At 47.2% G+C, this 20661-nt stretch overlaps 1 protein-coding gene across 2 annotated transcripts in view; it reads left to right on the top strand.

Moving 5' to 3' along the window:
* LOC307087159 (CAP-Gly domain-containing linker protein 4) overlaps positions 1-20351 on the top strand; it is a 37929-nt gene extending 17578 nt beyond the window's left edge. Inside the window, exons 10-16 of one of the 2 annotated variants that reach the window (XM_079752629.1) lie at positions 1580-1669; positions 2545-2739; positions 5339-5473; positions 9887-10010; positions 15559-15623; positions 15927-16005; positions 19831-20351. In XM_079752629.1, the coding sequence (XP_079608755.1) occupies positions 1580-1669; positions 2545-2739; positions 5339-5473; positions 9887-10010; positions 15559-15623; positions 15927-16005; positions 19831-20221 (1079 nt within the window). In that variant the 3' untranslated portion in view covers positions 20222-20351. The remainder of the gene's footprint in view (positions 1-1579; positions 1670-2544; positions 2740-5338; positions 5474-9886; positions 10011-15558; positions 15624-15926; positions 16006-19830) is intronic. The other variant, XM_079752630.1, reaches the window with a different exon arrangement.
* Positions 20352-20661: the final 310 nt, after the last annotated feature.

The raw sequence follows: 20661 nt of genomic DNA, 5'->3' as shown, positions 1-20661 counted from the left end.
ATAACTAGGGCATAGACAGGCTGAACAGCTAGGCAGCCATTCATCACGGCAGGGGTTTGTGGCTGTTTGACGTGCCTGTACGGGCGCACACATACAAACGCCAGCCTATAACCTAGGAAGCGGGCTAATTTATGACCAAGCACTTATCCGTGGGGGCCTTTCGTCAAGAGTTTTCCCCCGGGCACCTACTCCGTGGGCTAACGTCAGTTTATTTTTTTTCCTCTTTATTTTACATTCCATAAACATTGGCATCACAGGCTGGACTGCCCTGCCATGCATCTGCGGATCAGTTGGGTAATTGTGGAATGCGATCGTCTTCCTAATCAGTATGGACAGATCCAGCAGTGTCAGGCCCGCCACCTATTAGAGGATGTCACCGGGTGCCTTTAAGGCCCTGTGTGTTAATAGAAGGGGCCCTCTCTTTGAGCCTTTCGCATGATCCCCAGAAAGCCTCAGCCTTCACTGCAATGTTGCATCGAGTCCACGCCAGTTGTTGAGAAGGGATGGAAAGAGGCAGGAGGGTCTTTGCCAGCGACCGGAGAGGCTACCAGGGATGTTTGGATGTCGGGTTCCAGTTTTTTTTGGGTCTGATGGACAGGAGGAGGTTTGAGACGTCTGAGCTGAAATGACGATCAAAAATGATATAGACACTTTTTAAACGTATCGTTGCAGTGATTTGATTCATTCTCTTTCGGAGACATTGCACTGATCTAAGTTACTGTCGCATTACGCTGTGACACCTGCTGTATAATCTTTAGACGTGCGTGAATAACGGCTTGCATCTTCGATTGTCTCACTCGGGTTGTTGGGTATAATTATTTGGATCAATTATCAGTACAACTCACACCATTTATCTATCTCGGTTTAAGTAACATAATATAAGTGATGGGGCCTTGGTGCAGATTACGCAGCTTGATTGGTTTACCTCTCAAAGGATTTGGTATTCATTACCAGTAATCACGGTGCCACTTTAGTCCTTGTCTTTAGTTATCAGCCTTCAATGGTACCTGAGTTCTTTTGTGGCTGCAACTGTTCCTTTGGGGACATAGACTGTTTTGTACCACACAGTTCCAGTGGAATAGCCTTGGCCCAATCACGACAAAACTGTATTTTCTCAATAGTGTTTCAATTCTGCAATGTCATGCTGCCCTCAGTGGTAAACCTTCTCAGGTCTCATCTTCTTTGCATTTTGTTTGGCCTTTATGGTTTTATGTTCTGTCATTGCCTCATATATACCCTGTTTGAATCACTTATTTTTTCCATTATATCTTTATAATCGCACCAATCCAATCATACCTGCTTTTTCTTTTTATCTTCATTTCTATTCCTCTCATTCTCTTACAAATGTTATGAATACAACTTGAACTCTTAATGTCAATCCAAAATCAGTCTACCTGTTTTATACTCGTCATTATTACTCATCGACTATGATATGGTTAGATATATGTGTGTATATATATGGTTTGAAAGGCCACCCTATGCATATCATTTTCCCTTTCGATGAATGCCGTTAAGTGCCTAAATAGTTGTCTCTTTCTCTCTTTCTCTTTTATTTTCCCATCTGTTTGTGGCTGAAAAGGCTTGTCGTCAAGTGTCCAAAAATGCCCAGATAATCAGAAAGTCTCACCCGGTCCCAATCAGGGGTCCGAAGGAAAACCCTCTGGGAAAGGCAGGTATCCCCACAGCCTGCAAGCCTCACTTGTGGTTCAGTGTGCCTTAATACCTCAACCTAACTATCAATATCCAGATATTTATATTCCAAGGTTTATTTGAAGGTAAATATCTCTAATGGCAGGTCGCGATGTTCACTTAGTCTCCCACCACTTTCAAGGTTAATGGAAAACATTTTCAAAAGGAATTGATTAGCTAAAGTAATAATGATCAAAACGGGCTTCACATAATTTAAGTAACCTACGTTTATTGATTCCCACCCAGGAAAGAGCTCCTTAATATATGTCTGATGCATTAGAGTAACCTTAATGTTCCATCAACATAAAAGCCCAGATTCAGTCTGTGAGAACAGCTCACATAATGAAACCCATGAAAGGCATTGATGTAATATAGAAGCCTTTTTTAAGAAAAAAAAGCCAGAGAATCATGGGAAATGATCTGGAAAAAGGTAATCTATAAAGTAAGCTGTAGTAAAATATCCTCGGTTTAAAGTGAAAATGATCCAATTAGGTGCTATAGTTCACACAGCAGTTAAAGTCCACACTGATGGAAGAAGTTTGGTATTAAGGGATAAGAAAGGCAAATCAGTCTTTTTTTCTTTTCTTTCTGCAGTGTGATTACAGCAGTAGAATATGAAGAGTAGATTTCCCTCCTGCATTTAGAGGCTGACTGTTGACATGCCTTGTTGATGCATGCTATTGAAGTGATTTCAGATGCCTCTTTGAGTTGTATGCACTCTGTGTGAATTGCTTCTAGCTTTTAAGTGCTTTCGCACCCCCCCACTGGCTGCACACACACACACACACACACACACACACACACACACACACACACACACACCCAGCCGACCGTCTTTCTCTGTCCAATCCCCAGGCGGCCTCTCTCGATCGCTCTCCTCCTCGTCTTCATCACTGGAGTCTCGCCACGTGCCCGCCGCTCGAACCCGGCCATCACTACGGCAACGTCCCCCTGCCAGACAGCGTCGGGAGCGCGCGTCGCCCGGTCCCATGGGCGAGGCTCCGCCACGCCTTCCTGCGTCGTCCACGGCGACCAACCCTGCGAGGACAGGTACGCTCCGACTCCCGATTTTTTGTGGAACTCATTTTTTTTATCAAACCATCGGCTGTCGACTTTCATTCAAAGGTGTGACTCTCAGAGACCAAGTGGTGTGAAACTGTATTGGCTGCCTTACCCCGTTATTGTAACTTGGTGGCAATTGTTCTTGCCATCAGTCCCAGGCGGCGTACAATTTTCTGAAATTTTGGTAAACATTAATATAAAATGTTTTATTTTATTTTATATACGACAGTGGGGTTGATCTACCGCCATGTGTTTGTGTGTGTGTGAGACATGCATATATATTTATACTGTATATATATATATATATATATATATATATATATATATATATATATATATACAGTGGGGCAAAAAAGTATTTAGTCAGCCACCAATTGTGCAAGTTCTCCCACTTAAAAAGATGAGAGAGGCCTGTAATTTTCATCATAGGTATACCTCAGCTATGAGAGACAAAATGAAAAAAAAAATCTAGAAAATCACATTGTCTGATTTTTAAAGAATGTATTTGCAAATTATGGTGGAAAATAAGTATTTGGTCAATAACAAAAGGTCATCTCAATACTTTGTTACATGCCCTTTGTTGGCAATGACAGAGGTCAAACGTTTTCTGTAAGTCTTTACAAGGTTTTCACACACTGCTGCTGGTATTTTGGCCCATTCCTCCATACAGATCTCCTCTAGACCAGTGATGTTTTTGGGCCTTGGCTGGGCAACACAGACTTTCAACTCCCTCCAAAGATTTTCTATGGGGTTGAGATCTGGAGACTGGCTAGGCCACTCCAGGACCTTGAAATGCTTCTTACGAAGCCACTCCTTCGTTGCCCGGGCGGTGTGTTTGGGGTCATTGTCATGCTGAAAGACCCAGCCACGTTTCATCTTCAGTGCCCTTGCTGATGGAAGGAGGTTTTCACTCAAAATCTCACGATACATGGCCCCATTCATTCTTTCCGTCACACGGATCACACGTCCTGGTCCCTTGGCAGAAAAACAGCCCCAAAGCATGATGTTTCCACCCCCATGCTTCACTGTAGGTATGGTGTTCTTTGGATGCAACTCAGCATTCTTTCTCCTCCAAACACGACGAGTTGAGTTTTTACCAAAAAGTTATATTTTGGTTTCATCTGACCATGTGACATTCTCCCAATCCTGTTCTGGATCATCCAAATGCTCTCTAGCAAACTTCAAACGGGCCCGGACATGCACTGGCTTTAGCAGGGGGACACGTCTGGAACTGCAGGATTTGAGTCCCTGGCGGCGTAGTGTGTTAGTGATGGTAGCCTTTGTTACTTTGGTCCCAGCTCTCTGGAGGTCATTCACTAGGACCCCCTGTGTGGTTCTGGGATTTTTGTTCACCGTTCTTGTGATCATTTTGACCCCACAGGGTGAGATCTTGCGTGGAGCCCCAGATCGAGGGAGATAATCTGTGGTCTTGTATGTATTCCATTTCCTAATAATTGCTCCCACAGTTGATTTCTTCACACCAAGCTGCTTACCTATTGCAGATTCAGACTTCCCAGCCTGGTGCAGGTCTACAATTGTGTTTCTGGTGTCCTTTGACAGCTCTTTGGTCTTGGCCATAGTGGAGTTTGGAGTGTGACTGTTTGAGGTTGTGGACAGGTGTCTTTTATACTGATAAGGAGTTCAAACAGGTGCCATTAATACAGGTAACAAGTGGAGGACAGAGGAGCCTCTTAAAGAAGAAGTTACAGGTCTGTGACAGCCAGAAATCTTGCTGGTTTGTAGGTGACCAAATACTTATTTTCCACCATAATTTGCAAATAAATTCTTAAAAAATCAGACAATGTGATTTTCTGGATTTTTTTTTTCATTTTGTCTCTCATAGCTGAGGTTTACCTATGATGAAAATTACAGGCCTCTCTCGTCTTATTAAGTGGGAGAACTTGCACAATTGGTGGCTGACTAAATACTTTTTTGCCCCACTGTATATATTGTTTATAATGCATGGCATGATATAGGCCTGCGTGCCTTCTGTCCTCCTCCTGTTTAGTGTTTAGAAGTGAAAAACAGTAGCAGCATAGACAATCCTCTGTGGGGCTCCGTTTTATCCATCTGCTGCATCCTTGCCAGCCTTCTTTGTGTTGTTGTGCAAGCATGCTGCCACATATGCCGTGGTGGAATGCTAAACATAAACTCAACATGCCCTGAAGTTTTTGTCGTATCAACACCATGGCCCTGGAGTCCTTCATAATGCCACCTTGGTTGTTGAACACTTTCTCAGGCAATTGGTGTGCGAAAGTGTCAAGAGATAGCTTCACCTCAGATCAAGCAGTCCTAGTATGTTGTAGCAGAACATCAAGGGCGAGACGGCACAGAGCCTGGGCCAGAAACCAACAGCTGCGAGTGGCAGGGCTGCACTTTGTTTCCTGTTTGGTTACTGTTTGTCACCAAAGAATACGCGTGAGTGGATTTAGAATCCAGAAGGCAGGGATTGTTTACCAATGACGAAAAAGATTGGGAACCACCGGGTAAACATGCAGGAAAAAGGGTAAATCTGAAACAGGTAAAGAAGAAGTTGGATAAAACCACCCTTTCGCGCCCCCCCCCCCCCCCCCCCCCCCCCTCTTAGGTCCCCGGAGCCGGACACCGTCGGCCGGCAGCTCCGTGTTCGAGGGCCCAGATGTTCACGTGGGAGAGCGCGTCCTAGTGGTGGGGCAGAGAGCCGGCGTGGTGCAGTTCTGCGGCCAGACCAGCTTTGCCCCAGGTCAGAGGACATCCCTTCACTCAGTACGGGACGCCAAGTTCACAGCCCAAAGCCATTCAGTTCATATGATGATAAAGTTTGTCTTACCATGGAAACTCTTTTCCGATTGTAACTAATGAAAACTAATTTTTATAACTCTGAACTAAAAAGTGGGAGTGAAACCGGCCAACTATGAATTTGATATTTTTCCATCTATGAAAAAATAATTAGGATTTGATCTCTGCCTTCAATGTAAGTTGTGGCTTAAAGGTTTGGCTAATAGGGCTTTAACTTCAAGATGAAGCAAGAAAGACCTTGGAGCTTCCGTTTTAATATTTAATTCTCCCGTTAATAAAATATTGCTGTCATCTCTGGAGTTTGCTCTGGTCGCTGGTAATGAATATAATTGGGATTGGGTCGATTTCAGTGTCCTTAAAGAACAGTGCTCTTTAGCAAGGGCAAAGTCATCGACATGCTGGTGATCGCCATGTTGCCGGAGTTAATGGTGATTAGAGCATAGCTGAGGCAGTTTAGTTAATAGCAAAGGCTTAAAATATGGACAGATTGTTTTATTAAAACAAGGAGAACTTGTGTTAAACTTGTGTGTTGGCTGTTTAAGTTCAGAAACAGATTAAATCTCAAAAAGGATTTGTGTTAACTCTCTGAACTGTGTTGTTAAACTGTGCATTTAAAAAATGGCATTTGTTAAGTCACTATATAATAACTATACCAAAGCATAGGTATCCGTTTAGAAACAGATTGTCCCTTAACCAATGGTGTTTCTAAACAGCAGCTTGAGTCCCAGGTAGCTTGTGTAAAGAGAGCTGTAATAAACATATTTGCATAACATGGAGATTTAAGGGTAGACCTAAAATATTTATACTAGTGCTGTCAAGCGATTAAAATATTTAATCACGATTAATCGCATCAATGTCATAGTTAACTCGCGATTAATCACACATTTTTTTCTATTCTAAATATCCCTTGATTTCGTGCTGCTAGCCTTTTAGTGAGATCAGAGAGTGTTGAGAAGGACAGTAAGAAGAAAGACCCCCAGTGAATTCAACCCGGTCCACTTGACATCGGGTAGGTGCATGACAGTGGTAGGCCTACCGTAAAACTTAAATAGCCCAGGCTTTTATTTGTTTCAATCACTGAACTTTCGAACAAATCTCTTGCTCAGCAAAGATGTGAAATACTATAACATTTATTATTTAAACCAGTATGAATATTCCTACCGTACGTAGGCCTATACACATTACCAGGCTATCGAATAACGCCTACACACACACACACACACACACACACACACACACACACACACACAGTGGCGGAGTGGTGATCGGGAGAGTCGGGAGAATTCCCGGTGGGCCGTTAACGTTTCGGGGCTGTCGGGCTGAACACTGCGGGATAACAATATTGCGTTTCAAAAAGTTCCTTGCAGCGCCGTCCGGCAGCCTGAGCTGTGCGCCCGCAACCTCTCACTCACTCAACAGACGCAACACTCAAACTGTCAACATCGCAACCAAGTCGATTTTGTCTGGAGGGGAATAACTGAGCGGCCCCGCCCGAAGTGGTACAGCCCAGGTGGGCCTTGAACTCAACGACAACATTGATCTCTCATGCAGGCTCAAACAGAGTGACACACAAACAGACACACACACACATTTAAGGAGTTTTTCACCCGCTCCGTATCCTTGCTTGCCCCAACAAGTTTGTGCGGCGTGCTTGTTGTTTTGTTTCCGGTGTAGATCCAGTATGGCGTTGTAGTTTTTCTAACTTGACTAATTGTTGCTAGACAGCAAGTGAAAAAAAAAAACGTTTTCTAAGCCAAAAGAATGTTAATCGTGCGATAAAAAAAAAAATGAACGCCGTTAAAATTGGTTTGCGTTAGCGCCGTTAATAACACGTTAAACTGACAGCACTAATTTATTCGTTAATTGAAACATGTTCATTTGACATTTTCCTGTTATTTTTGTCAGTAAACTTCTCCTTGAACTTTGCATGAACTAATAGTTCATTTGTTTATTTTTTAATCAGATAGAACACGAGGAAAATAGTTATTATTTTGTTGGGCACCACTGCATGGCTTGTGCGGGGGATATAGATTATAATGAAAATGGCATGAGGGGGTTGATTAGCTTGAATGCTGAGCTCAATTGTTATGCATTCCAAAATGTATCATCATTTCAAGATACCCGAAGTGCTTTACATCGGGGGTATCACACCTTATCAACTACCAATAATGAGTGTTACAACAATGGATATTGGAAGAATACCCTTTCTATTATAGTGCACATTGACATTTACATTTAGGGCATTTAGCAGATGCTTTTTCCAGATGCGACTTACAATAATTACATTCTTCAGAAGGAAGAGAATCAACAATTTATCGCTGTCTGTACAGTAGAGATATTCATAGAAAAGAGTGCCAACCACTTACATTTTTTGTGTAATAGGTTAACCTGTGCCCCGTATACAATAAAGATAGCGAGGATAAGACGGTACACAATGCTAAGTACTATTTTCAAGTGCCACGGTTGTATTTTCTATCCTTTTTAGTTAAAGGTCAAAAAAGTGTGTAGAATTTAGTAGCAGCTAGCAGGGAGGTTGCATTTTGCAACCAACGGAAAGCCGCCCCTCACCCCTCCCTTCCCAACAAGTAAGTGGCTTGTTCTGGCCTTCGTTGTGTAAGGTGCCAGTAGGTATATCTGTTTGATGAAAAAGCTGCATTCGTGGAAATCAGTTTACCAAATCACAATCGGGTGTCTTTGTTTATTGATGCAGACGTCATAGGACATGGTGTTAAAGGTCTATTTATGTTTCTCTACACACAGTAGGTAGTATTCCATCCATAGTGGTAAACTACATTCACAGACCTATAACTATCGCTATCTGTTATACACATAGATCATTCATCTGCGCGACAAGCCAGTGTTTACCTGCACTGCGGTACGTGAATACAGATTGATTCCGATAACATGACAGTGTGCGGTGATACCACAATGGTTTCGTCTTGGATGCAAACTTTCTCCCAAAGAGTGATGGCCTATTTGAGGTTATCAAACAGGGAAAAAACCCAGAAAACTAATGGTCTCCTAAACGTGGATTTATTAAAGAAGGCCAGCCCATTTATCATAATCCGCCTCCTCTGAGCGCAGCCCTCCGCTGTACTGTTTTATATTCGGATTAAAAAGGAAAACTGTTTTTAATTGAATCCTCTGAATACATAGGGTATTCTGATCAAAGCACGGAGCATAAGCTCGTCTTCACTCTGAGATACGAGGCTGTGTATGTTGATGGCCGCGACGAGAGAGTTAAGCTTCCAAGACACTTATAGAACATTGTATCAGCAGGCTTGCAGCGAGAGTGTGACATTATTTTTAAAAAGGCATCAGCTTCTAGGACAGTTGTAGTGTAATGCCAAGGTGTGTGTGGAGATCCTTCTGGCCGGCTGTTGATGTTGATGTCCGCGTCTGAGAGAGGGTTAAGCTTCTCAGGCACAAAGTATACAGCCTCTCTCATTATAACGCTCCTTCACAACACCGTCACTAGAACTCACCACAAATAGGTTGTAGCCATGGGAATAGCAAGCACCCTTCTTCCTACTACTCTTCGCAAAAAAAACATTTTTTTTCAAACTCAGTTTCCAGAACCGTTGGTCCATTCTGGGCCACTGTATAAACATGCGGGTACAAGTTGGCTGCCTTATTAGAAGAGACCTTCTCCTTATGTAGATATAAAGGGCTCTCCCCAAGGTACCGAAACACAACGATTCTTATTTTCATGGGATTATACAATACTTAAAACACATACTTAAAACACGTGAATATTATGTTATATTATAATATTTTTGCTCAGTCCATTCTGCTGGTTTCCACTAAATGGTACACACTGCACCTTTCACATTATTCTGAAGGACTTGGCCTGCAGCGTAGCCCCCCCGAACCAGGGGCTCATGGCTGGCTGGTTACCCAGAGCCTAGGAACTAGGAGATGATGATACAATAATTGCTCCATAGCATATTTTGATGGCCTTCAAGCGGACGTGTGGAGTTGGAGAAAGTCAAAGAGTGCGCTTTTATAGAAATTAACATAATGGATCATGGCACTGTCGACACTTTTACTGCAGTACTATTGTTACTTATCAAACGCAGAACGCTGTAGATCAGCGACGAAAGTGCCAGTATCTGAAATGGTGCTTTATTGCTTTTTAATGCGAGAAGAACTACCTCAATAAAACCTTGCCCAATACTGTATTCTTGGGTGTAATGCTAGCCATCTTTCTACTCTGGGCACTTTACAAGACAAAAGGGTCTTCTCTATTGGCAATTGAGTGGTTTAAGAAATGCTTTTGGCACACAGGGCTGCCTCACTCTGAGTTGGCTGGGGGTCTATTCGTCTTCTGATCTCCCCTGTGTGTCTCTGTGCCCAGGGCTGTGGTTGGGCATCGAGCTGGACAAGCCCAGTGGTAAGAATGACGGATCGGTGGGGGGCCTCAGATACTTCAGCTGCCCACCAAAACATGGCGTCTTCGCACCGCCCTCACGGGTCCAGAGGTGAGTGCACCCAAATTCGTCACAAAAGTGTGTGTGTGTGTGTGTGTGTGTGTGTGTGTGTGTGCATGCGTGTTCAACGTTGCTGTTCACACATGCCCCCCGATGTGCTCTTTTGGTTTGTGATTTGTTTTCGGTGCACCACATCGGTGCAGGTTGTGTTTCACAGCCCTTACCCCTACGTCTGAGGGCCGTAATGAGCTGCTTGGACACTTTAATTTGCAGTATTGTTGACATGTTTGATTTTGAGTGTGGAAAATGGTGGCCCCCCGACAATGGTGATTCATGAGAGCCAGCGTTGTCAGACAAGTGGCCCCGGGGCCTCACGTGGCGCTTAACTTAAACGTAATGTGGCCCCATGTAATGAGCCAACCGCAGAAGCCCCCTGCTGATAGATAGATGTTTTTAATGAGTATGCATGCCTCGTTTAGGATTGTTGAATATTGAAACGGTTCAGTGTATATATATATATATATATATATATATATATATATATATATATATATATATATATATATGCCCAGAGGCAAAACACTTGAGAAAACAAACATTATTAATATATATATAGATGTATGTTCAGTAATATATCCGGTGACACTTTATAATAAGGTGCCATAATAAATAGCAAACTAGTCATTACCTAACCCTTTGTTAATATTTGTAAATTACTAAAATATCTATTTGGCAAATGTTAAGTTATTTCATCATTAATTAAATATTAGTTGCTTGCATAACCCTAACCCAACCCTAACACACGACCCTAACCCTAACAAATGGCCCTAACCCTAAAACACGGCCCTAACCCTAGCCCTAACGCACGACCCTAACCCTAAAACACGGCCCTAACGCTAACCCTAACACACGGCCCTAACCCTAAAACACGGCCCTAACCCTAGCCCTAACGCACAACCCTAACCCTAAAACACAGCCCTAACGCTAACCCTAACACACGGCCCTAACCCTAACACACGACCCTAACCCTAACAAATGGCCCTAAACCTAAAACATGGCCCTAACCCTAACCCTAACACACGGCCCTAACCCTAACACATGGCCCTAACCCTAAAACACGGCCCTAACGCTAACCCTAAAACACGGCCCTAACCCTAACCCTAACGCACGACCCTAACCCTAAAACACGGCCCTAACGCTAACCCTAACACACGGCCCTAACCCTAACGCATGACCCTAACCCTAACACACGGCCCTAACCATAACCCTAACCCTAACACACGGCCCTAACCCTAACACACGGCCCTAACCCTAACACACGGCCCTAACCCTAACACACGACCGTAACCCTAACACATGGCCCTAACCCTAACACACGACCTAATCCTAACACACGGCCCTAACCCTAAAACACGGCCCTAACCATAACCCTAACCCTAACACACGGCCCTACCCTAAAACACGGCCCTAACCCTAAAACACGGCCCTAACCCTAACACAGGGCCCTAACCCTAACCCTAACCCTAACACACGGCCCTAACCCTAAAACATGGCCCTAACCCTAACCCTAACACACGGCCCTAACCATAACACACGGCCCTAACCCTAACACACGGCCCTAACCCTAACCCTAACACACGGCCCTAACCCTAACACACGACCCTAACACACGGCTCTCGATGCAGATAAGTTAATAATCAGAATTTTAAAAATTACATTTGTTCGCCTTATGCAACATTTTGTTCGCCTGCTGAAGAGCGCTACAGAAAACTCCTTTCTGCATGCCGGTTCTCGTCTATACGCGCCGCACACGTATAGACTGCGCATGCGTGCCAAACACGTGCGCGACTACGAATTGTTTATATACTTTAAGTAGAGACAAAATGGCTGAGAGCAGCAAACCTTTACGACCTACACCGGCTTCTTTAAAAGCTCCCGTATGGCAGCATTTTGGGTTCTATGAGGTTCTATTTTGGGTTCTTCTCTACTGCAGGGGATATTGTGACTGCCCAGCGGAGCAAACTCAGATGTATATATATATTTTTGAAAATCACAAATGGAAATGTTCAAAAAATAATTGTTGCATCGAGATGCATCGATAATCGGTCTAGAATCGAATCGTTGACCTCTGAATCGGAATCGAATCGAATCGTGAGGTGCCAAGAGATTCCCACCCCTAGCCCTAACCCTAACACACGGCCCTAACTCTAAAACACGGCCCTAACCCTAACCCTAACCCTAACACACGACCCTAACCCTAACACACGGCCACACACGGCCCTAACCCTAACGCACAACTCTAACCTTAACACACGGCCCTAACCATAACCCTTATCCTAACACACGGCCCTAACAATAACGCATGACCCTAACCCTAACACACGGCCCTAACCATAACCCTAACCCTAACACACGGCCCTAACCCTAACACACGGCCCTAACCCTAAAACACGGCCCTAACCCTAACCCTAAAACACGGCCCTAACCCTAACCCTAACACACGGCCCTAACCCTAACACACGACCCTAACCCTAACCCTAACCCACGGCCCTAGCCCTAACACACGACCCTAACCCTAACCCTAACACACGGCCCTAACCCTAACACTTGACCCTAACCCTAACCCTAACCCACGGCCCTAGCCCTAACACACGACCCTAACCCTAACCCTAACCAGCGACACTCTGCGGTCAGTGAAAAAAACCTATAAACTTTTGCCAAATAGATATTTTAGTAACAATTAACAAATATTAACAAAGGGTAAGGTAATGACTAGTTTGCTATTTATCATGGCACCTTATTATAAAGTGTTACCAAATATCCACGACATCCGTCAGAAACACATTGTGTAACAAAGTGACCCCAACTAGATGGATACCCACTGCACTAAAAGGGTGTAACTCCAACAAGAGCAAACTCTAACTACTAAATATCTTCCACTTATCATTTCACAATTATTTCCACACATTATAATCAAGTGGAGTTGGCGCTTTTAAGAAATGTTGCGTATCTGATTACCAAACTGAATCAAAACAAAGTGGAATGATCAAGACCTATTATAACAACAATGACAGCATCTCTTAGCACCTGTATGTATGTATGTATGCCCCCTCCCATCCCCTCCCCTGGTTAATGCTCTGATCTGGCTGTGGCCACTCCCACACACCAGCCTTGTTGACCTATTAATATGCCCGGGGAACAGGGCCCTATTCTGCTGCAGGCCCTGTTTCTTCCTCAGGTTACATTAGGCTTGCACGGCACCCAGACAAAGTGCAGACTCAACAGCAGCATAGAGCAGCTATTTTTGGAGGCTCCTTAATCCTATGGATGTAGTGTTCTAAAAAAAAGAAAGCATTGTCAGACACAAATACTCACAAGCAGAACAGCAGGTTATTTCTCTACGAGCTCCCGCGGGCGAAGAATGACTCTAGGTTTGAACTGAAGTAGGTTAATTACTGTTTCTGTGACTTTGGTGTGTTTGTTTGGTTTTATATGTGGCGGCCGTGGCCGAAAGTGACTGTGAACTCAGAAGGACGTCCGCGGGATACAGTGATGTGTTGTTAATCAACCTCATGTCCCCCCCCCCCCCCCCCCCCCCCCACCCTTGAGTTTCATCAGTTTTACGTCCCTTCCTCGGCCAATGTGTGCCGGTGCCCCGTGCCCACGCTCAACTCTGTTGGAGTTCCCTCGGCCCCCCCGCAACCTGCTACCGCTTTTCCTTAAAAAGACGCTCTTAAAGGGGGGATGTGATGCCGCCAGGTGTGAGTGCGACAAGCTGTTTGAAATTCTGCCTTTTTTTCTTGGTGGAACCACCCACTTGTGATGCCACTATAACACAGGAAAAGGCAGATTTTCAAACGGCTATGGTAATGCATAATCCCACTCACACCTGGTGCTATATTATCAGCCCATTTCAGTTCTCCCCACATGCTGCAAAACGTAAAACACAAGAGTGGAGAAGCAACATTGTCTTCTCGGTCCCCACACTCCGCCCTAATGTCTTCTTCTTTGCTCTGCGTCTCTCTCTCTTCCTCCTAATGAACCGGGGGGCTGTATGGGAGCGCTCAGCGGTGCATGGATCCCTCCTCTAATGGAGAGTCTCTCGCTCTCTCTCCATCCACTGAATTGCTCTCCTCTCCTTTTTTTCTCCCATTGTCAGCACCTATCAGTGCCCATTAGGGGGAGATGCAGAAAAAAGAAGTAATTAAGCCCTGGCTTACTTATTTAGTTTCCCGACACCCTGTTCCGTGGGTCACTCCTTCCCTTTAGCGAACACGATAACACTGTTCCCTTTGTCATCTCCCTGCTGTCTGTGCTCATTCCTCAGCGCGGGCTGCCTGGTGATATAATGACTTTGAGGCCCAGACCCGGTGTCATCGCCACTGCGAGACTCATGAAAAATGCACAAAGTCGGACAGTTGTCAATAACAGGATTTATCGGGCCTCTCTCCATTGGGGGGAGGGGGGTTGCGGACATTTCTTCTCCGGCTGCAAATGAACTCTGATGTCTTTCTGGCTAAAGTTAAGCTGAGTAGATGGCGCCATCCGATTAAGAGCTCGGAGCCACCCGCCCACCTGCACGCCGCTGTGTTTTTCTTATTTGGAAAGTCTGAAAATAAAACCTTATCACTGTCAGTTTACTACACGCAGGCGGAAAACAACAGTGATAAATGTTCCCTGCAAATCACTGTTTATTCAGAAATGGGTTTAGCACTTCAATTTGTACAACCAGGCAATTTATGGTGATCTGCTGATTTATAATTACCCAACTGTCTGTGTTCCTAAGTTGTTTTTCTCTATACTGTCGACTGTGTGAGCTTTCACCCCAGCTGGAATAATGCTGGATGTAAACAATATGAATTACAACGCCGTCCTTATAAGACATTAAACTATTTAACCAAGGCTTGTGCATGCACGCACGCACACTCACACACTGCCAGGCACATGCACACACTGATGTATCAGCATAGACTGTCAGAGCTCGACTTTCCAAGAATAATTTTGAATTCCAAAGCACAACTCAAAATGAAATTGTGAAGGGTCTTGTGCGGAAGGCGACATGCACACAATGTAAACCAGAAACTTGCTAACCTGATTTAAACTACACCCCATTGCCCTCTGCCTTATCAAAACTACAACTCCCACACAGCACTTAAGTGTCCAGGTATGCATAGGCCAATCTGATAGAAATGGATGAAAATAAACCAATATTGCCCTTGTGAGAGTAATGCATGAGCAGAAGGCTGGCGCCCACAGGGTAGAGTTAGTTTGCTGTTTGGTATTCATTTGATGCACAGCATTCTGCACTCTGCCAGCCGCGTGGCATGTCATGAATATTTTACATGGCACTAACTTTACACCGGCTGCCCCCCTCTGGACTGCAATGCTCATCTGACCTGGAAGTGCTTCTAATGTTTAACACAACGTATTCAGCGGGATGGTCAGTCACCTGTTGAACCGCGTGTTTAATGAGTGACACATCCTGCTGCGACTTAGGAGTGGTACAGGAGTGTACCTCTGAAGAATGAATGGGATTTCTGAATGCCACTGCCCACGTGTCCTCCTGTATACCCTAATGTGATCATCTCCTTCTCCATAGGATCCATGGGTCTGTCGACTGTCTCTCAGAGCTCTCCTCCTCCAGGCTTAACCGCCCCATTACCGGTGACTCATCTCTTCTTATTTCAGTTTTTGTTTACTCGTGTCTGTCCTCCGTCTGCGCGTGACATAATGTATTCCAAACACGCGCGGCGCTAATTCCCCATCCGGCTTGCCTAGTGCTGGGTCCTCATGGTTTTTGCATATACATTTGGGAGACAGTTTTATGCTTCTTCGTCAGGGTTCTGTATATTGACGTTTATTTCGGATTTCATACGTTTATTGACGTTTTTATACGTTTATTTGCATTTTACTCTATTCAGCTTATTTGCCATTATTTACCTTTCTTTACGTTTATATATACTCCAGGGAGCATCCGGCGCAGCTCCAGCACGTCCACGGCCATCGCCTCTCAGAAGGACAGCGCCCCCAAGAGCCCCGTCAACAGGTGCTCAAACCCTCGCTCTCCACTGTCTCTCCTCTGTCTCTCTCCCTGTGTCGCTGCGTCTCTCTCCCTGTGTCTCTCTCCCTGTGTCCCTGTGTCTCTCTCCCTCTGTCTCTCTCCCTGTGTCTCTCTCCCTGTGTCTCTGTGTCTCTCTCCCTGTGTCTCTGTGTCTCTCTCCCTGTGTCTCTGTGTCTCTCTCTGTGTCTATGTGTCTCTCTCCCTGTGTCTCTCTCCCTGTGTCTCTGTGTCTCTCTCCCTGTGTCTCTGTGTCTCTCCCTGTGTCTCTGTCTCTCTCCCTGTGTCTCTGTCTCTCTCCCTGTGTCTCTCTCCCTGTGTCTCTGTGTCTCTCTCCCTGTGTCTCTGTGTCTCTCTCCCTGTGTCGCTGTGTCTCTCTCTCTGTGTCTCTGTGTCTCTCTCCCTGTGTCTCTGTGTCTCTCTCTGTGTCTATGTGTCTCTCTCCCTGTGTCTCTCTCCCTGTGTTTCTGTGTCTCTCTCCCTGTGTCTCTGTGTCTCTCCCTGTGTCTCTGTCTCTCTCCCTGTGTCTCTGTCTCTCTCCCTGTGTCTCTCTCCCTGTGTCTCGGTGTCTCTCTCTCTGTGTCGCTGTGTCTCTCTCCCTGTGTCTCTGTGTCTCTCTCCCTGTGTCTCTGTGTCTCTCTCCCTGTGTCGCTGTGTCTCTCTCCCTGTGTCTGTGTCTCTCTCCCTGTGTCTCTGTGTCTTTCTCCCTGTGTCTCTGTGTCTCTCTCCCTGTGTCTCTGTGTCTCTGTCTCTCTCCCTGTGTCTCTCTCTCTGTGTCTCTGTCTCTCTCCCTGTGTCTCTGTCTCTCTCCCTGTGTCTCTCTCCCTGTGTCTCTGTCTCTCTCCCTGTGTCTCTGTCTCTCTCTCCCTGTGTCTCTGTGTCACTCTCCCTGTGTCTCTCTCCCTGTGTCTCTGTGTCTCTCTACCTGTGTCTCTGTGTCTCTCTCTCTGTGTCGCTGTGTCTCTCTCCCTGTGTCTCTGTGTCTCTCTCTGTGTCTACGTGTCTCTCTCCCTGTGTCTCTCTCCCTGTGTCTCTGTGTCTCTCTCCCTGTGTCTCTGTGTCTCTCTCTCTGTGTCTCTCCCTGTGTCTCTGTCTCTCTCCCTGTGTCTCTCTCCCTGTGTCTCGGTGTCTCTCTCTCTGTGTCGCTGTGTCTCTCTCCCTGTGTCTCTGTCTCTCTCTCCCTGTGTCTCTGTGTCTCTCTCCCTCTGTCTCTCTCCCTGTGTCTCTCTCCCTGTGTCTCTGTCTCTCTCCCTATGTCTCTGTCTCTCTCCCTGTGTCTCTCTCCCTGTGTCTCGGTGTCTCTCTCTCTGTGTCGCTGTGTCTCTCTCCCTGTGTCTCTGTGTCTCTCTCCCTGTGTCTCTGTGTCTCTCTCCCTGTGTCGCTGTTTCTCTCTCCCTGTGTCTGTGTCTCTCTCCCTGTGTCTCTGTGTCTTTCTCCCTGTGTCTCTGTGTCTCTCTCCCTGTGTCTCTGTGTCTCTCTCTCTGTGTCTCTCCCTGTGTCTCTCTCTCTGTGTCTCTGTCTCTCTCCCTGTGTCTCTGTCTCTCTCCCTGTGTCTCTCTCCCTGTGTCTCTGTCTCTCTCTCCCTGTGTCTCTGTCTCTCTCTCCCTGTGTCTCTGTGTCACTCTCCCTGTGTCTCTGTGTCTTTCTCCCTGTGTCTCTGTGTCTCTCTCCCTGTGTCTCTCTCTCTGTGTCTCTGTCTCTCTCCCTGTGTCTCTCTCTCTGTGTCTCTGTCTCTCTCCCTGTGTCTCTGTCTCTCTCCCTGTGTCTGTCTCTCTCTCCCTGTGTCTCTGTGTCACTCTCCCTGTGTCTCTCTCCCTGTGTCTCTGTGTCTCTCTCCCTGTGTCTCTGTGTCTCTCTCTCTGTGTCTCTCTCCCTGTGTCTCTGTGTCTCTCTCCCTGTGTCTCTGTGTCTCTCTCTCTGTGTCTCTCTCTCTGTGTCTCTCTCCCTGTGTCTCTGTGTCTCTCTCCCTGTGTCTCTGTGTCTCTCTCTCTGTGTCTCTCTCCCTGTGTCTCTGTGTCTCTCTCCCTGTGTCTCTGTGTCTCTCTCTCTGTGTCTCTGTCTCTCTCCCTGTGTCTCTCTCTCTGTGTCTCTGTCTCTCTCCCTGTGTCTCTGTCTCTCTCCCTGTGTCTCTCTCCCTGTGTCTCTGTCTCTCTCCCTGTGTCTCTGTCTCTCTCTCCCTGTGTCTCTGTGTCACTCTCCCTGTGTCTCTCTCCCTGTGTCTCTGTGTCTCTCTCCCTGTGTCTCTGTGTCTCTCTCTCTGTGTCGCTGTGTCTCTCTCCCTGTGTCTCTGTGTCTCTCTCTGTGTCTATGTGTCTCTCTCCCTGTGTCTCCCTCCCTGTGTCTCTGTGTCTCTCTCCCTGTGTCTCTGTGTCTCTCTCTCTGTGTCTCTCCCTGTGTCTCTGTCTCTCTCCCTGTGTCTCTCTCCCTGTGTCTCGGTGTCTCTCTCTCTGTGTTGCTGTGTCTCTCTCCCTGTGTCTCTGTCTCTCTCTCCCTGTGTCTCTGTGTCTCTCTCCCTCTGTCTCTCTCCCTGTGTCTCTCTCCCTGTGTCTCTGTCTCTCTCCCTGTGTCTCTGTCTCTCTCCCTGTGTCTCTCTCCCTGTGTCTCTGTGTCTCTCTCCCTGTGTCTCTGTGTCTCTCTCCCTGTGTCGCTGTGTCTCTCTCCCTGTGTCTGTGTCTCTCTCCCTGTGTCTCTGTGTCTTTCTCCCTGTGTCTCTGTGTCTCTCTCCCTGTGTCTCTGTGTCTCTCTCTCTGTGTCTCTGTCTCTCTCCCTGTGTCTCTCTCTCTGTGTCTCTGTCTCTCTCCCTGTGTCTCTGTCTCTCTCCCTGTGTCTCTCTCCCTGTGTCTCTGTCTCTCTCCCTGTGTCTCTGTCTCTCTCTCCCTGTGTCTCTGTGTCTCTCTCCCTGTGTCTCTCTCCCTGTGTCTCTGTGTCTCTCTCCCTGTGTCTCTGTGTCTCTCTCTCTGTGTCTCTCCCTGTGTCTCTGTCTCTCTCCCTGTGTCTCTCTCTCTGTGTCTGTCTCTCTCCCTGTGTCTCTCTCTCTGTGTCTCTGTCTCTCTCCCTGTGTCTCTGTCTCTCTCCCTGTGTCTCTCTCCCTGTGTCTCTGTCTCTCTCCCTGTGTCTCTGTGTCTCTCTCCCTGTGTCTGTGTCTCTCTCCCTGTGTCTCTGTGTCTTTCTTCCTGTGTCTCTGTGTCTCTCTCCCTGTGTCTCTGTGTCTCTCTCTCTGTGTCTCTGTCTCTCTCCCTGTGTCTCTCTCTCTGTGTCTCTGTCTCTCTCCCTGTGTCTCTGTCTCTCTCCCTGTGTCTCTCTCCCTGTGTCTCTGTCTCCTTCCCTGTGTCTGTCTCTCTCTCCCTGTGTCTCTGTGTCTCTCTCCCTGTGTCTCTGTGTCTCTCTCTCTGTGTCTCTCTCCCTGTGTCTCTCTCTTTGTGTCGCTGTGTCTCTCTCGCTGTGTCTCTTTCGCTTCCTTTTTTACCAGCCCCCCCTTGCTATCCTCTCTCTCCCCTTCATCCTGGTCCCCTCTTGCACTGGCGCTACAGAGTTGGTCCAGATAAGAGCCCTGGCAGTGTGAGTCAGCAGCAGGGCGCTTCGGTTAAACAGCCAGCGCATAATGAGGGGGACCGCTGGGGGGGGGGCCGGGCGTCCCGGGATCATTCCCCCCGAACGCCTGCCTCACTGAATGTCACTCCCCTGCCAGAGATGCCCCTCAGCCCCGCCAGTCTCTGTGCTTCCTTCTTCTCCTTCCCTCACTCATCCCCCGCCCCCCTTATAAACCCTCTCGTCTCCCCCCCCCCCGCCCCTCTCCTGCCTCCCGTCCGCCAGGCGCCGCTCCCTCCCCCACCGCCAGCGGTGGAACACGCTCAGCAGCGGCAGCAGCGCCGGCGGCGGGGCGAGAGGGGGCGGGACGTCCGGCCGGAGCAGCGTCAGCCCCGCCCCCCCCGGCGCCGACGGGCCGGCCCGCCTCCGGGTGGGCGCCCAGGTGCTGCTCACCAGCGCCGACGAGGTGGCGCTGGTGCGCTACGTGGGCGAGGCGGACTTTGCGGCGGGCCTGTGGCTGGGCCTGGAGCTGCGGGCCCCCCGGGGGAAGAACGACGGCGCGGTGGGCGGACGCCGCTACTTCACCTGCCGGCCCGGCCACGGCGTGCTGGTGCGGCCCAGCAGGGTCAGCCACCGCGGCGTCAACGGCGCCCGGCTGGTGGACGACATCGGCTGAACCGCCGCCGGGAGGCCGGGAGTTTAGGGCGCGTGCGTGCGTGCGTGCGTGCGTGCGTGCGTGTGTGCGTGTGTGCGTGCGTGCGTGCGTGCGTGTGTGCGTGCGTGCGTGCGTGCGTGCGTGTGTGTGTGCGTGCGTGCAGGGTGTGTTTAGTCTCAGTGAAGCACCTAGACAGCGTTTCGCAGAGTTCACTGCAAGTAGAACTTGAGCTTGACCACCTAATTCATTTGACTTCCTTAAACGATTTATTTCAAAGTTAGCATTTTGTTATATAACCTTTGTTTATTCCTTTTGATTGCGCTAGTTGTTTTGAATCCTCTGTGTGCGTTGAGTTAGCGCGCTGTAAAATTGTTGCCTCTATATCTTTGGCTGGAATGCTAGATTTCTATTCAAAGACATTATGAGGTGAAGCACTTTATTCATGTTGGCTCTAAGATCGG

Source organism: Pollachius pollachius (genome assembly GCF_949987615.1).
Source record: "Pollachius pollachius genome assembly, chromosome: 15".
Classification (NCBI taxonomy): domain Eukaryota; kingdom Metazoa; phylum Chordata; class Actinopteri; order Gadiformes; family Gadidae; genus Pollachius; species Pollachius pollachius.
The sequence above is the reverse complement of the archived record's forward strand: the minus strand, read 5'-3'. Positions and strand labels throughout refer to the sequence as shown.